The sequence below is a fragment of the Pholis gunnellus genome (assembly GCF_910591455.1).
Source record: "Pholis gunnellus genome assembly, chromosome: 14".
Classification (NCBI taxonomy): Eukaryota; Metazoa; Chordata; class Actinopteri; order Perciformes; family Pholidae; genus Pholis; species Pholis gunnellus.
Genome location: NC_136541.1, coordinates 4,748,940 through 4,765,774, shown reverse-complemented (window position 1 = coordinate 4,765,774; position 16,835 = coordinate 4,748,940). Strand labels below are relative to the sequence as shown.

General features: G+C 40.6%; 2 protein-coding genes across 3 annotated transcripts; both read left to right on the top strand.

Annotated features, from left to right (window-relative positions):
- Positions 1 to 1,143: 1,143 nt before the first annotated feature.
- Positions 1,144 to 8,025, top strand: LOC306706464 (uncharacterized protein). 2 transcript variants are annotated; one of them, XM_079173555.1, is made up of 3 exons: positions 1,144 to 1,273; positions 5,414 to 5,517; positions 5,732 to 8,025. In XM_079173555.1, the coding sequence occupies exon 3, from the start codon at positions 5,734 to 5,736 to the stop codon at positions 6,943 to 6,945; it is 1,212 nt and encodes a 403-aa protein (XP_079029681.1). In that variant the 5' UTR covers positions 1,144 to 1,273; positions 5,414 to 5,517; positions 5,732 to 5,733; the 3' UTR covers positions 6,946 to 8,025. The 2 variants fall into 2 exon arrangements, with proteins under 2 accessions (XP_079029681.1, XP_079029682.1); XM_079173556.1 differs by having other exon boundaries at positions 5,414 to 5,586.
- A 3,140-nt stretch (positions 8,026 to 11,165) lies between these two features.
- On the top strand, positions 11,166 to 16,506 carry pex19 (peroxisomal biogenesis factor 19). The gene is made up of 8 exons (XM_079173569.1): positions 11,166 to 11,270; positions 12,875 to 12,963; positions 13,389 to 13,551; positions 13,649 to 13,734; positions 13,817 to 13,990; positions 14,076 to 14,246; positions 14,565 to 14,609; positions 14,972 to 16,506. The coding sequence occupies exons 1-8, from the start codon at positions 11,207 to 11,209 to the stop codon at positions 15,056 to 15,058; spliced, it is 879 nt and encodes a 292-aa protein (XP_079029695.1). The 5' UTR covers positions 11,166 to 11,206; the 3' UTR covers positions 15,059 to 16,506.
- Positions 16,507 to 16,835: the final 329 nt, after the last annotated feature.

The window sequence follows — 16,835 nt, the reverse complement described above, 5'->3', positions numbered from 1 at the left end:
AATCTGTTTGTATATGTTTGTTCGTTCTTGGGCTTCAACTAACACTTACATTCATTATCAATTAATCTCCCTTTTATTGTTCTGATTGTAAAAGTGAAACATGTCCATTATAATTTCCCAAAGCCGGAGATGACGTCTTTAAATGTCTTGTTTTGACAGAATATCAAATATCAAATCAGTTCATGTTTTTGGCATTTTTATGTGAAAAGTGACTGAAACAATCAATAGATTATCAAGAATAATAATCTGTCAATTAACTTCTTGATTATTCATTTTATCTTTTCGCTGTTTGAAAGTGTGTTTAGAGAATGTTTTGAGCTAGTTGAGTGCTAGTTAATACTGCCATCTGTTGGTCATGCAAAAAACAAAAGTACAGTAGATGTACAGCTGAAGTCAAATGTTAAATAGGCTTATGGTGATAACAATGAAAAGAGAAAGTTAACTTAGAAATTCCATTAGACAGCTGATGAGGCAACGAGTGAAAGAAAATGTGGAATTAAATGAATTTATGAAAATGATTAAATATTTACTTATTTATAAGCAATTGATTAATTCAATTGAACTTCACCAATTAAATACAAATAATTGAAACAAATTAATAAACAAAGGAGTTGAACAATTTGTTTATAATGTTTGTAAACGACACCACAGAGGTAGAAAAACATAAAAAATCGAATTAGCTCATCTCAATCAAAGTATGTCATTTGTAAAAACAAACAAAAAATAGCTCCATTATTCACATTTTAAAATATACGTTATTCTGAAATGAGCCCTTCTGCATAATGGGCACTTTTAAGTATGTATTGATGCTTTTTTACTTGCAACAGCTTGGTGATAAAGTGAGTTCAGCCACCAGGTGGCGCTCTGCCGTCACAGCGCTGCAGCAGCTCGGTTCAACTTTGGGCTGAACTCAAATCTGTCATCTTCAGTCGCAGATAAACACACTTTAACTGAACTGTGTGTATGGACAAACATGATTAACACCCTTTCCTACACACACACACACACACACACACACACACACACACACGCCTACACAAACACACACACACACACACACACCGCCTGCAAGCTGTATTTCCACATTCCGCTCGGAGGGAGACACACCCTCAGATCCGGAGGAGGAGAGCTTCAGCCGGGACAGTTGATGGGATGCAGAGAGGAGAACGAGGCCGCTGCCGTCGCTCCGCGTGACGTTTAACCTCAATCGAAGTTTCATCTCTCGTGAGCTTCTGACGGAGAGCAGCAGCAGCAGCAGACATGACAGTCACAGGTAAGACGACACGTTTTGTTTCTCAACCAGGTGCAAATAACACAGATACACGCCTCAAAACATGACTGCACGTTCATGCTTTGAGGTGCTTTGAGGTACGTTTTTGTATATTTGTAGGAGATTTAATCAGCCACACAGGGTGCAGTTAAGGATATAAATTGAAATGATGACGTTATGGTGTGTTTTGGACAAAGCTGCAAACGGATTATGAGCAATACTGAGGTCAGGCGTCCAAGTCCTCCCCAAAGCAACCACACCCCTCCTCAGAAAGTTTGACCAGACTCCAAAAAAGTGCACACATTTGTCTCATTAATTGTAGTTTTCAACATTTTATTAATTCAGTCAAATACATGCTGCTTAAAAGACCTCTCCACACTGTCAAAATACTGAATCCTGAATATAATTTTCGCTTTTAATTACTACATTTAAAACCTATTAACTCTTAAAAATAAGAGAATTAGCCTTTAAAACACCACAACTTTCAATTGTTGGAGACAAAAATCCCCAAATATCCTTCTGCGTCCTCAGTGGTGCTGCAGCCCCGGTTTTATATACGAATAGTTTATGATGGAGAGCTGTATGAAAGGAGAATGGAGACCGTTATTGCAGAGGAAGCTCTGCAGCCGGAGAGGATGTAGCAACTCACATTGTTGGAAAGTGAGATCACCCATGTTCTCCAGATTTAAGGCCTCGCTCCTCTCGCCGTGGGCTCTCTTCACACCCTGAGGGGAGATGAAAATCCCTCTGTTTGGACGAAGCGGCGTCACGTCTCAAAATCCAAAGATCAACTCTTCTGTCAATATTTAGAGTGAGTGCTTGACTCAAATGTGCAGAAAGATGAAATATCTGCCCGAGCTGTCAGATTGTGAATTGACTCTATAACCTTTAGACTGTTTGTGTTATCGGGCTCAGATGGGAGTTATCTTATGAATGCATGGAACTAGAAACACATACAGAAGTCTGACTTCATCCAAACTGTGCTCGTACAAAAAGTCGACCGAAGCAACCAAATGTAAGCAAATTATTATCTATGTTCAAACACACAAAGCTTTCCTTTTTCCTCCTCGGAGCTTTGAATATGTTGTGTGTTGACGGCTCTCAGACAGGACAAAAAGCTTTTTACAGAGCTGTGCACCATGCAAATAATGACAGAGCTATAAGATATGAGATGCTGGGCACTAACAGGAGGCTCAGTTCACATGGTGACAATTTGAGAATCTGTATCCAAAGAAATCTTTATTGTTTTTAATCACACATTCAACTAATCTCCTTCGAAGTGTTCGAAGGCCTCACTGAAGAACAAAAACAGCATTTCTTTCTCTATTCATAAGATTTATGAACAAATCACTGCTTTATAAATAAACCAAACAGCTTCAAAGAACAAGGAAAGTCCCATTTGTTTAAAATGTTAAATTCAAAAATCAAAATTTCTATATCAACAATGGATCACATTTATCACAATGGATCACATTTATGTCAAAGAGGTTGCTCGTGGTGAATTTCCCCCCCGACTCGACAATTCCTCGCAGCTCTGCTGAGCTTTTTAGCTCGTTGTTTTGTTTTTACAGCCCACAACTTTAACATTTCAGCCGCAGGCAGCTGTTGTTGATGAGAAATCTCCACATAACTGACAGTCCGCTGCTCAGTATCGAACAGACAAAGTTAGAGACTAGCTGGTGAACAAAGAGGAGCATTTAGCTGCTTAAGAGCCAGATATTTCCATTAAGAGTTGGTAGAGACCAAAAAACCAGAGCTAAAAGGAGAGTGAATATTGGACGTACATTCATCAGGTGGACATAAACACACGTCTGCTCGTGAGCTTCGATCTAACCTTCAAATAGGAACCTCATTTTCATCACAGATTATCTGTCCCATGTACTACTGACGGAATATAGTGACAATTTGAGCTAATACGAGTAAAGGTTAGTTTAATTAAAGTTACAGTTACTAACTGTATCTTTAATCTTCAAGATCCTTGTTATTGTCACCGCGGTGGATTGTCTGACTTTAGGTTTCCTCTTGCTGGAGTTTCTCTGCTCTTTGTTTAGCTGTGGTGGCTGTCGCTGCTCACGCTAAAGACCAGAACTTCTTATTATATTCATTCCAAACAAACTGCTTTTTGTCCGTCTGCTGCCGAAAATGTGAACCGTATCACCTCCTGTGGCCCAGAGAGGAACGAGCTACCTTATGAAATATTACTGTATATTGACAGTGGTGGAAGAAGTACTCAGGTCTTAAGTAAAAGTACACTGTAGAAATACTGTTGTCAAAGTACAAAAGCATTGGAATCAAAATATACTTTAACTACCAAAAGCATAAAGTACAAGTACCTTTAAAATTGTAATTAAATACAATACTTGAGTGAAGGTACTTAGTTACTTTTCACCACTGGGTATTTGCTGAATAATCACATGTTAGATTATTTGATACACTGCCACGAGGCAGTTTAAATAGATCTGGGTAACACAGCCTTCTATATCTCATCCTCCCATGTACTCGGTCAAACACTCACGTTGGATACATTACGTCATCCTCCTTTCCTTTGACGCACACTTCCTGCGTTTGTTATATTTTCTCCATTCGTTCATTAATCGTTTCTTCTAGCTGACATATTTAAACGTCTTATTTCATCCAATATCGCAAAGATAATAAGTTTCCTGGAATGAATGGCTAAGAAAACAGGCAAACTTTCCCATTTGAGAAGCTGGAACCAGTGCATTTCTGCTTTAAAACATAGCTAATTGATTATCAAAATAGTTGCTATTGCTAATTTTCTCTCAACCAATTGTTTTAGCTGCAGTTGTTTCTGTTTGATTGTTAGTTAGGTAGCTGATGAGATTAGCTGGAATGAGAAGTCACTGAATATGATTTCTGATTTCTCTGAGTTTATTTTCATCAGCAGGTGAAGTGAGCTTTCTTTGAGGCTAAGAGGTCTTCGTGGTCTCAGCTGGTCCTGCATGAATTGTCCCTGTGGTCTGGGGAGTTACCACATTCCTGCCTCCTAACAGTGCAGCAGCTCTCCGCTCTATTGTGGCGTGTGAGGAAGTCTGATGTCACGACCGTAGACACACACTCTCTCTCTCTGTCTTCCTGCCTGCTTCGCATGTAAAACACAGGCCCCGTTAACGTCGACCACATGAGCTTTTATGTTCACGCAGCGTCACCATAGGAGTTTTAGGAAGTGACCGGCAATTAGTTTATTTTTATGAATCCAATAGCAGGGTTTCCCAAAGGTTGTCATGTCACGGTCTCTCAGCGAGACACACGGTAGGAATGATTACAGTGGAATTAAGCAGTTTCACATTATTTTAGGGACGTTCTTAAACCTCGTTAAGGTCATTTATGCTGTTTTCTACCGTGCAGATGTGTTTTCATGTCTTGCATGTTTGTTCCTTTTAATTGTACCGTTAACCTGCCCGCTGCACTGTACTTTGTTGGACATGCCCAACCTCATCCAAGTTTAAATTCATGCTTCTATAAAATACATATTTCCTTTTTACCATCGGGAACAACATGCATGAGTGGAGAGACGGAAAACAGATTGTTCTGATTCTCGACTGTTCATAATAAAGGTCCATTGCTTTGCAAGTATTTTATTACAAGTGCCGAAAAACAAATGTTCCTCAGTATAATTTATTATTTGTTTCAAAAGTTTATGCTGAGTTTAAAGTATTTTAACAGCATTTGTTTTGCAACTGCTTCTTCTGCTTTTTTACTTTGATGGTTTCCTGTCATTACACATTTGTTCGTTTTGGTGAGCTCAACAACAATAAAATCGTATTTTATTCTATTGTGAGACCTGTATTTAAAGTCCTATCAATGCATTTGAAAGTGAGCGGGTTGTTTTGAATTGTTCTTGGTTGGTTTTGGATACGGTTCACAGATTCTGGCTTGAACTCAACCAACAGTTAAACCAAACAAAAACGTTTATTCTTTATAAACTGATTGAATGAATGGAGTCTGACCTTTTTACACCAGATTTTAGGGGCTTTACAGTCCAAGTAAACCAGACAACCTGCTTGTTGAACTATTTTAGGCTCCAGCTTTACCTTCAGGTAATATTTGTATAACTTTCATCGGTCAATTAACGGCACAGCCCTCACGTGACAGTCATGGCAGCATCTGTTTCCTCTCCAACAGCCAAACACTGGACTCCTGATCCCTAGTGTACCGTGTCACCATGCCAACTCCCACGATCCTCACAGCAACCAGGAGTCCTCTGAGAAGTTGCTAGGTTTACAACTGTGAGTCCACATAAAGAGGATCCCCTCCAGTGTTGAGAGAGAGAGAGAGAGAGAGAGACCAGGAGGCAGGTAGAGCTGCCTGAGAGAGAGAGAGAGAGAGAGAGAGAGAGAGAGAGAGAGAGAGAGAGAGAGAGAGAGAGAGGCATGGGGCACTGTGGTAGCAATATGGCACAATGAAGTACACTCTGTGTTTTACTGTTTTGTTCTGTTTCAGAGATGGTTTGCCAGTGTGGTGCCCTGCTGATTGTTACCTTCCTGGTAAAGATGGGACTTGTGGGTGGATGTGCGTGTCCAGCAGCCACCATTTTGTCCCAGTTTCCCTCTGAGGTTCCTGCTGACGTCTGTTGCTTAAACTACTCTGGCTCCGCTTTCAGCCATGTGCGCTGGTCTGTGTTTACAAATGAGACAAACATAGACACACTGGATCTCTCCTTCTGTAATATCAGTTCTGTTCACATGAGTGGCAAAGGCGTGTCTACACTGCAGAGGGTTTACTTAGGTCATAACAGACTAACGGCGTTGCCAAGGGATTTTCTGGCCGGCCAGCCCAGCCTGACCGAGGTGGATCTGAGCGGGAACCTGCTTCAGGAGCTTCCTGATGGCTTTCTTCAGGACTCGGACAGCCTCCAGAAGCTGTATCTGCAGGGAAACCAGCTACGCTTCTTCCCAGGCTCTCTGCTGCAGAAGCCCAGTCTGCAAACTCTGGAGCTGGATGGGAACCCCTTGGACTGCTCCTGTTTGTTGCTGGAAGGCCTGGACGAAGGCAGGAATGTCAACTGGACCACTAAGCTGCCGGATCTGGGGAACTTGACCTGCGCCTCACCCCGGCACCTGGCCGGCAGGACTGTGTTGTCGGTGAAGCTTAGCGACGTGTGCCGCCCAGCTGGCCTCACCGCACTCTTCATCGTGCTCCCTCTCCTCTTCCTGTCCGCCTTGGTGCTCTGCTGGTGCTGCGGGAGGAAGAGGAGAGAAGCACCTGTAAGCACCTCAAAAAAGAGAGCTTCCAGCTGCAACGGCCAGAAGCATCGCAGCAAGCCGAAAGCTGCAGCCACTGAGCCGAAAAAAGCTGGAAACTGTGGCAACGGGGGGATCCTGAAGAACCAGCTGCTGCTGCGCCCAGCATCCACCCTCCTGGGCAGCACCAGGGACATCTATGAAGAGGTGGAGATTAAGCTGGACTCGGTGGAGTCTCTTCCCCGAGCATCCTCGCGCTGTTCCGGCTCCACAGAGGAGAAGCAGGGCCCCCAGGGGCCCGACGCGGCCGGCAAGACGGACCTGGACTCGGTCAGCGTGACCGAGGTGATGAAGGACTCAGCTGACAGAGAGAAGGCTTACCTGAAACAGTCAACTGAATACTACAGCCTGATGCCGGGTATCGAACTGGAGGACTCGGACCACGGCGAGTATGAGAACGTCAGCCTCTCGTGACTCCATGTGAGAGGAATAGTTCAACATTTTGGGAAATATGTTTTCGTTTTCTTAAAGAGAATTATATGAGAAGATCTGAACCGCTCACATGTTTGTATGTTAAAAGCCCTTAAAACCAAGACAGTTTATTTCTTTCTTTTTCTTTATACATTGATATCTCCACAGTGGCTGAACAGATTTTTACCATTCAAACTACATTTGTTTGCAATTTGAACTAAGATGTCTCTTACAATGTTAGTTTATATCAAGAACATAGGGCCCTGGGAACATAGGGATGACCCCAGAATGAGGATAGCTGTTTCTCTCTGCTTCCAGCCTTTATGCTAAGCTAACCTAAAAATAATCTTGGCTCCAGCTCTGTACTTAACTCACAAACGAGTTGCATCAAATCTTCTCATCTAATACTCTAAGTGTATTTCATCAAAATGTCAAGTGAATTCTTAAAAAGAGAGACAGTGTGTGTGTGTGTGTGTGTGTGTGTGTGTGTGTGTGTTACAGTAAAGGTTATCTATTGACACAGAGAGAGTGGTCCGAGGTATCACAATGTAAGAGGAAGTGATTTAATCCGGAGCTTTTCCTGTGGGACCTGAGGAACGCAGCGACGGTTTGAAAGGGAGGCCCACTTTTTTTTCACTCTGGAAAAAACTAAGACATGTATTGTATTTAATGTTGCACTCCATGCTAATGTACACTTCATATTGTTTTTACGTCTTTAACAAAGAACAGGGCTTTTTTTTTTTAAATGCTTGCTCATTCAAACTCTATTGAACTTGGCCTCACCCAAGTGTAATTATCATATGCATTCCTGTTTGACTTGTTACACATATTATACTGCATACAGGATGTTCTGGGCCCGTCACAACCAGAAATGTAGGTGCTGCACAATGACTAATCCCATTGTAATGCTTACAGTTCATTCATTGTGAAGTGTGGAATGTAAAGCTTCGGTGAGAAGTCTAAATTTATAAATGTCATTTTTAAGCAAGGACGAAAGGCTCGTCCATGTTTCACGTCACATACTGAAATGTGCTGGAAAATATCAGGGGGGGGGGGGGGGGGGGGGGGTCAGATGCAAATGCAGGTGGTTTAAGATCAAAATCTCTGCAGAGCATTTCTGTGCAGTGGTGATACACGACAGAATGACACTGGAGACACAAAAGACAAACACTGAACGTTAGGTTTGTACGGCAGGATGTTATCTAAGATGTGGAAAACAGACGGACGTCTCACGCCAATGCTATTTTCCAAACGTTTTTTTTTTATGTATTTTCCATCAAAGCTTTAGTCATCGTCATTTGGAAGTTTACTGACAGATGACAAATGAGTGAATGTTGCATTTTGTACACAGAAATAACACAACATAGTTTTTGTTCACTGAGGTCGTGTCCTCTGTATTTTTTTCTTTGTTTAATTTTAGGCAAAAAATGTTTTGGCAGCCTGTTGGTGACTTAATTTATTTGTTCTAGTTCGCCTGGCAGTCCACACATGAGCAGTTAACAGGGATAACTTTGTCAAATGTAAGGATTTATGGTTGCTACGCTATGATTAAGCTCTTTTTAGACTCAATATATTTTAATTTGACTACTTCTAGTCCAGCAAATACTGCATAAATACCAAGTTCATCATTTGGATGGAGGTAGGAATGGATTTCATTCTACTTTTTGCCTTCATGTTGGGAAATACAATTTACAGAAAGTATATTTGATGACTAACTGACTCAATAAAATATGAAAAAATCCAAATTTAGAGACCTTGTTCTGGGTTTGAAAGCCAAACTGTCGAGTTTGAAGGGAAATTATATAAATCCTTATGTAGTGTTTGATGGTAAAACTTAATAACATATAGCAGCATTATCAATTAATAATCTTTCTGTTAAAACAAAACAGGTATACTGGTAAGAAATGCACTGATTTTCATCAATATGTTTATACTTGCAGATCTTGATTGTTTTTTTGTATGCAAAATTCATATTGTTTCACGAAAAATAAATGCTATTTTCAAGATTTCTGCCTCAGGACTGTGAATGATGATGATGACAAACAATCACAAGAGAGGAAAGAAAATACAAACTGTGTCATTAGCTCGCAGCATTCTTTGAGAGCGTGCTCCGGATCCTTTCAGTCAGGCTCTTCTCCGTGGCCCCTCAGCTCTTTCTGCCCCGACAATGACCCAGGTCGACCCCAGCTACCTGAAATCCCACTTCTCTGTTGAGCTCTGATTTCACTCACCGTGGGAAGTTGTAATTACCGCATTGGGTTACTCAATACAATCAGTCTGTCCTGTTCTCAGGGCTCTGAGCCCACGACCAGTAGATCCAGTATGAGGCAGAAAGCAGTTGTTGGAGTATCCATGGATGCTAATCTGGGAGTGTATTTCAGCTACAGACCAAGATCACAGAGCAACCATTGAGTCGAGATTTACTCAGGATGGAGACACAAACATAGAAGTGGGAAGTGCTTGTGAACTAATTAAAATGATATATTGTTGTGACACACCTACAGTGGTGGAAGAAGTGCTTAGACCTGTAAAAGGGGAAAATCTTACTTCAGTAAAAGCACAAAATAAATACCAAAAGTAAAAGTACCCATCATGAAGAATGGAATGATTTTTAAGTACAATATTGGCCTCCAGAATGAAGTGAAGCAGCATGAAATGGAATACTTAAATAAAGTAAAGTACAAGTACCTCAGAATTGTATTTGTGTAACAGATATATACAGTGTAATATAACTTGATTAAAACTACTTAGTTTCTTTCCATCCCTTCATATTCAAGTACACAAATAAGAGTAAATATTACAGGAAATTAATGTAATGTGCTACAGACAACTGACTTAAAATATATACGTGACAGATAAACAAATCTTAGAATAAATGTGCCAAACAAACAGCTGATCTGTGGTTTTAAAGATAAGAGGTATCATAAATGAACATATTAACATGACATTTAATATGTCAGATGTTCTTTTACTGTTTTCTGTCAATAAAAGAGCCTTTATGAGTCTTTGTTGATGAGATAAATACAGACAGTGAGGCCTCAGGGCTGAGGCTGAGAGCTGCACATCACAAGAGCGCCATCTACTGACAGGAAAGGAAACTACCATTTATCAGCCACACAAAACACATTTAGAGTACTTTTATTGAGATGAAGGCATTCATCTATTGGTAATAAATACAACAAGTTAAAGATACAGATGCTCATGAGTCTGCTGCAGCTGAATAATCAGGAATCAATGGTCCAGGCTCTGATGGAGGATAGTTGGGCTCATAAACATCCTGTCACAGGTGAACAAACAGAGTCAGAGGATAAAAAAAGTCTGATTTACAACAGGCTGCTGTAACGATGTGAAAAACAAACAAGGGAGCAGAACACAGCAGCCAATGACAGAAGGCTGAGAGATGCGTGGGATGGACCCACCTGACAATTAAATGCCACAAAATGCCCACTAAACCTTCACAAAACATCTTTACAGTTAGGCACTGTAATTTATAGAGCACTATGGCCATAGCACAGACGTTATTGCCATTTACACTAACTTGAGGTATTTCTAAAATTGTAGTTATATGCTGTCAACACATTGGTGCTACTGTGGGTTATAAGACCTCAATGTGGTGCCCATATTAAGGATTTGATTTTAATTATTCATCATGGGATGTTTATGTATTTCTTGTGTGTGTTGTATGCAACTATTCATTACATTTAAAATATCTATTAATGACTAATCAGATGTTACTTTAAATAGCAAGTGATGAACAGGAATTATTGAATATTTTGGTCATTATTTGGTGCAAAAAAAATAAAATTACCACAGCTCCGATTGGACAGTTTGCTCACAGTTTTCTGTCCTCTCGAACACTTTCCATGTGGATTCAAATGAGCTGAAATTTTCATTTCAAAACTTTTCTCCTGCATTCTGGTGATGTTTAAAGAATGAAAATACTACTGTTATTTTACTTAAAGAATAAAAGAATAAAGAATACTAATTTGCCCCTCTGGCTTGAACTTACAATACAATAATATTCATCAGTCTTCCTTCATTCATTTGCACCTGCTTGAGTATTTCTTTCTCTTCTGTCACTCACTGTCATGTGTTTTTGGTTTTTTTGGCCTGTTGTTCTTTACCTCTACCACTAGATGGCGCCAGATTCCAATGCCAGGCCTCTAGGCATGACGTAATAGTTTATGCGACATTTTTCCCTCAACAGAAACGTCAATTTTCGGAGACTCGCTGCTCGGTGGCTGTTTTGGAAGAAGGTAACATCATGGCGTCGGGAACAGGGGAGCAGTCCACCGGACACGATGCAGAATTGGACGAATTATTGGACAGTGAGTGTTGACATTGAGTCTTTTAAGGCGACGCGTTCTTTACTCACGCGAGGAGGGTTTGTTCTGGCGTTACAAACCGCTGAGACTCGACGGAGACCCCCCCCCCCCCTCTCTCTATGGGGTTACCCGGATCGACCGATATTAGCTGGGTCATTCCCTCTGTGCAGCATGAATAACTTACTCGTATGGTCTTTAAAATGTGTCGGAATATTTAAAACAAATGTCGTACATTATACATTAAGATGTCCTTTATCACATAGATTATATACAATACGAATACTTTAATGTGTTCTTCTGTCAGTTACATCGATCAGTGGATACAGAAGGTTAGAGAGGCGCTCAGTTAGCTGCAGGTTGATTTATTTATTTTTTAATGGGTTTGCTTGTGAACTTGTAAATTGAGACGCGTTTGTTTACGTGTAATTACGGTAATTACGTTAGCTCTTAACATAGTGAATGACTTGTGATTATTTGGTTGTTGTTGTTTTCCACTCTGGCTGATGTTTGCACATGTGTTTAATTTTTTAAATAATTTTAATAACTTTTTTAATAATTCATGCATTTTATACCTCTGGTCTAGAATAGTTTAAAAAGATTAGTAAAACAATAGAAATAATGTATTTTATTCTATTTTATTTATGTGAGTAAAACTTCCGCCCAAATCCAAAAAATAGAATGAAAAAACTCCAAGTTCATAATACCTCTTTAATGACTAATTAAATTACCTTTTTATAGAAAACATTGTAATATTTATAACAGTAAACCTGTGTTTAAGTTTTCAGTAATACTCATTAGTTATTAGTGTATAGTAGTAGGCTATATTTAGTGTATAGTAATTAACCGTACTGTACTATAAAACACAGTTACAGCATGATACTGTAAACCGCTGTGATGGTATGTCTGCTGTCAGCCTCTCTTTACTTGCTTTTGTACACTCGTGCACGTGTTGCTAAAATGTCTAATACAACAGAGCTGCAACAATCCTCACCTTATATGAACGCTGTTATGCTCAGTTTGTGTTGAAACTTTATCTCAGTTTAGAGATTGTAGTTTATGGTGCTGATTAATGATATTGCATTATAAACATTATACCTATAATGTTTAACATATAACACAGTTATACACTGAGGACCAACTAAATATTAGAATAACACAGTAGGGCACCACAAACGAGGCAACAAGTTATTGCATTACTGTTTTAGAAACGTTCACCTAATAAACTTAAACTGACTGTACATTTCAAGTTCTATTATCAGTATATACTCATTTTAATATTAGTTAACATATTACATCAAACTCAGAGCTGTAGTTTGATCTTAATTCATAATATTAAAGATGAGAGTTGTGTTTTCATCGCTGGAAAAGAGCTTAAAACATCCATTGGATTGCTCCAAAGAAGACCCATTATGCATCATTACCTGTGAGGAAAATACGAGATAAAAAGCTTCTGGACACAATCGAATCTTTAGGAATTCACTGCACGAGAATGAGTAAAGGAATAAGTAGATAAATACTGAATCCTAACCTTTGTGTTGTTTAACTACTCCTTAAAATAGTCTCTAAAAGACCACTGGCATGGTTCTAACGTTATCTTTTTCTTTAAGGTGCGCTGGGTGACTTTGACAAAACACCGGCCCCTCCGGCCCCTGAACCTGCAGCTGCTTCCTCCTCAGCCACCAGTGGTGCAGAGAAGGTCTGTTGGTGATTCTTTTTGTAACAGTGTCGCTGTTTTAGGATTCACACCTTGTTAAACTCTGAAAGATACAGATGGAAGTATTTATTTTTAATCTTACCCAGTTGCTCCGTCTCTGTTTTCTTACTTTTATAACTTGTTGCCCTTTGCTGCTGTCAAGTGTTTCATTCAGCTGGTTGCACAACCTGTAAAGATTACAAAGTTCAGACCCCACCCTACAAAAAAGGACTTTCTCATTTGCAACAACTGTTTTTGGGGCTGTAACTGTGGCCAAGGAGCCAACATTGGAACAAAAGATGTTTTGTAGATGTAATTTGTATGAAAGAAAACATTAAAAAAAATCCAGCTTGATACAATTTAGCACTCACAGGCTCTATCAGAAGTGTGAAGAAGGAGCTTTACATACTTTTTGTTTCCCTGTGTAGCCACCTCTGCTTGAAGACAGCAAGCTCTTTGAGACGCTCTTTGACGGGGACATGGCGACCCAAGCCAAGGAGGAGTGGGAGAAGGCCATGACTGAGCTGGCCCACGAGGAGCCAGAACTACTGCAGCACTTCAATAAACTGTCAGAGGCGGCAGGCAAAGTTGGTACGGTCTACATATTTGCTTACTTGTGGTTTTGGATTATGTTCTTCTGCTTACTGTTTAGTTCCTGTAGCCTAAATGTGATGTGTGTTCTGTTCAGGCACTGACACGGCCTCCCAGCAAGAATTCACTTCCTGTCTTAAAGACACCCTGCGTGGCCTGGCCAAGAATGCAGATAACCTGCAGGTGTGTAAATCAGATTTTAAGAGTGTTAAGAGTGATGCAAACATGGAAGAGTTTACCGACTGTTGGCGTTGTTCTCTGACAGACGTCAGGACTAGCTGGAGACGACCTCGTCAAGGCTCTAGAAGGCCTGGGATTGGAAGAGGGAGGCGAAGGAGGCGGTGATGATGGAAACATCCTCCCCATCATGCAGTCCATCATGCAGAATCTCCTCTCTAAGGAAGTGCTTTATCCGTCTCTCAAAGAGATCACTGCTAAGGTCTGCGTTTGTTTCACTGGCAATATCGCTGTAGTCTGTAGTTCCATTCCTAAGACTCACTCATAAATGTCCCTCCACCTCACAGTACCCGGAATGGCTGGAAGCCAACAAGCCGAGCCTTAGCCCGGAGGACTACCAGCGCTATGAGCAGCAGGCCAAAATCATGGGAGAGATCTGTAAGGGCTTTGAGAACGAGGAGCAGGGGGCGGGAGATAAAGACGGCATGTTCGAGAGCATCATGGAGCTGATGCAAAAGGTAAACGCGCGCTGCATTTGACTTCTTCGTTGTTGTAATGTTAATTGTTAACGAAGTTGAGAAAAATAAAGGAATCAAACTTTTCTAGGTTTGTTACGATGTCTTTTGTTTCGTACTTCTGGAATATTTGGATTGTGAATCAGCATTCAGCCATTACTGCGACAAGTGCTTACATGATGCAGATACCATACATGAAATAGCTACTACGTTACTATACATTGGCAGCTTAAAAACTGTTGTATTGTTTACTTTACAGTGAATAGGGTTTGGTTGGTTAAGAATGAAACTCATCACAGATTATAATGCTTTTACTTGCAGCTTCAAGACCTGGGTCAGCCACCCAAAGAGCTCGCAGGTGACGCGGTGAGTTTAAGCTGCTCTCTGTCTCTCGGATAAAAATGGAAATGTGCTGCTAGTGCTAGCTGCTAGTGCTAGCGCTAGCAACTGCCTCTGTGTGTGCAGGCAGCCAGCCAAGGAGGGCCTATTTTATTGTGAGGAAGAACCTTTTAAATTGGAACGTGTGTACAACTTTCATATTGCCATCCTTGATGCCTCTTTAATGAAATACTTTACAAACAAAGGTACTTCATCATATTGATGCAAAAAGTATAAATTACAGGCGTAGCTACCACTGCATTAATGATATGGAAATCGTATATATTATCACTTCACCCAACCCTGACTTAGACATGACATCATTCTCCCTCTGTCTTCTTCCCCTCCAGCCTCCAGGCTTCAACTTTGACATGGAGTCCCTCAATCTCCCCGGAGGCCCCGGGGCCGGAGCGGCCGAGCAGTGCTCCATCATGTGATCAGGTAGCGGTGCGACCCATCAGAAGCACCGGAGCCAATGGGTCCCTCTGTGTGCGGCAGCGACAGGCAAGGGAGTGAAGGAGTGTGAAGCAAAGGTCAGGCAGGAGAGTGACCGGACCGCTCAACACCGTTCTCCCTCAAGTAGAAGGTGTGTGGATGCAGAAACAACAGGAGGAGGCACGAAAACCAACGGGAACCCCACACACACACACACACCAAACACACTCTCTCCTGTCTAAAAATCACTGAACGCACAGCTGAGAACATTTCAACATCTCTGCGTTAGTTTGTCAGCGTTTGCTGCAGCTCCTTCACGGTTTAGTTTTAACAGCATTTCTTTAAAAAAGAAAAATACCACTGCCGTTCTTTATGTTGTTTTTACAAAAACTGTTTAGCCTCATGGTAAAATCTATCAAACCACCTAACGGGTATTAACAGTGCCTTTGCAGAATGACTTTAAGTTATTGTTTTAGGTCTTTAGATGTTGCTATCATTCAGTTTAGCACTTAAGATTATAAGTTTTAAAGTGGTGTGAATTCTGCAATATCACCAAGTAAGTGATAATTCTTGGTGCTTCATTAAAAACACACCTATGTTTCTGTACAGGCTGTAGAGGATGTAACTTAACGAGTTAATTACTTATTAACATGTAAGGAAACTGGAGAAAAAAAGAGTAGTGTACATTTGTTAATTATTTAAAGGATTAAAAATACTAGAGAGGTTTAAACACCTCGTGAGATGTTCCCAGCGCCAACTAATTTAAGAAGACCCATCCTCCCTGAGTGTTATCGCTCGTTCCCAGGTGTTGATTTGAAACGATTGAGATGATGATTCCTGTATGCCTTTGCTGTGGTGAGTGTAGAGTTACTGTGACGAGTGCTCCCCTTGTGATCCCCGGTGTTTTTAATGTGCAGAGTGATGTTTTCTCTGGTATGGGATCCCTGCTGGGAAAGAACAACTCTCGAGGGATATTCAGGAGTGTTTACCACCGTGTGCTTTTGTCCTGCACCCTCCATTGAAAGTACATCGTGTTCTTTCCAGAGTTGTGTCACTCGAGGAGAGAAACATGTCCGTCGTTCATACAGATGCACTGTTGGGTGGAACATCAACAACCTGATGACTCGTTGACTGTGCGTGGTGTGTTTACTCCAGCGGGTCACTTTTCACCAGTGGACAAACCTCTGTGACCATAGAGAGAGGACGAGAAGTCACACGACCATCAGCTCATCAATAACTGCGTAATAAAGGGGTACTGTGAAAGGATTCAGTCAGCCATGCAGTGAAAAGATAACAGATTTACACTAAACAGGCTGCTGTGGAGGTCCATGGGGGGGTGCAATCTATTCAACTCTCAGGGCCGACGCAAACATGCCCACAGCACCGAGAAAAGAAGAAGCATCCTGTTATTTGACAGTGTTGTAAATATATGAAATAAAATAATGGTATAATGCAAATTATTTTGATGTTGTGTATTTGTCATAATTGCTTTTACACAGCAGCAGCAGCAAGTGATATAAAACCATTTATTTTTAGGTATTGTGCAGTTGTGTGATAGTTATACTTTGCTATTTTATGTATTTATTAGACAACTAGTTAATTTTATATAATATGCTATAGATTAAACAATCCAATTATCATTTAAGTTTCAAGTTTATTTGTCATTTGAACTGTCAGAATTGCAGTTGAAATGGCAATACATCAAAGAAAATATAAGCATCAGTACAACGCCATAAAAACATCTGTGTGTGCATGTTGCTGAAGTACAATGAAATGTGT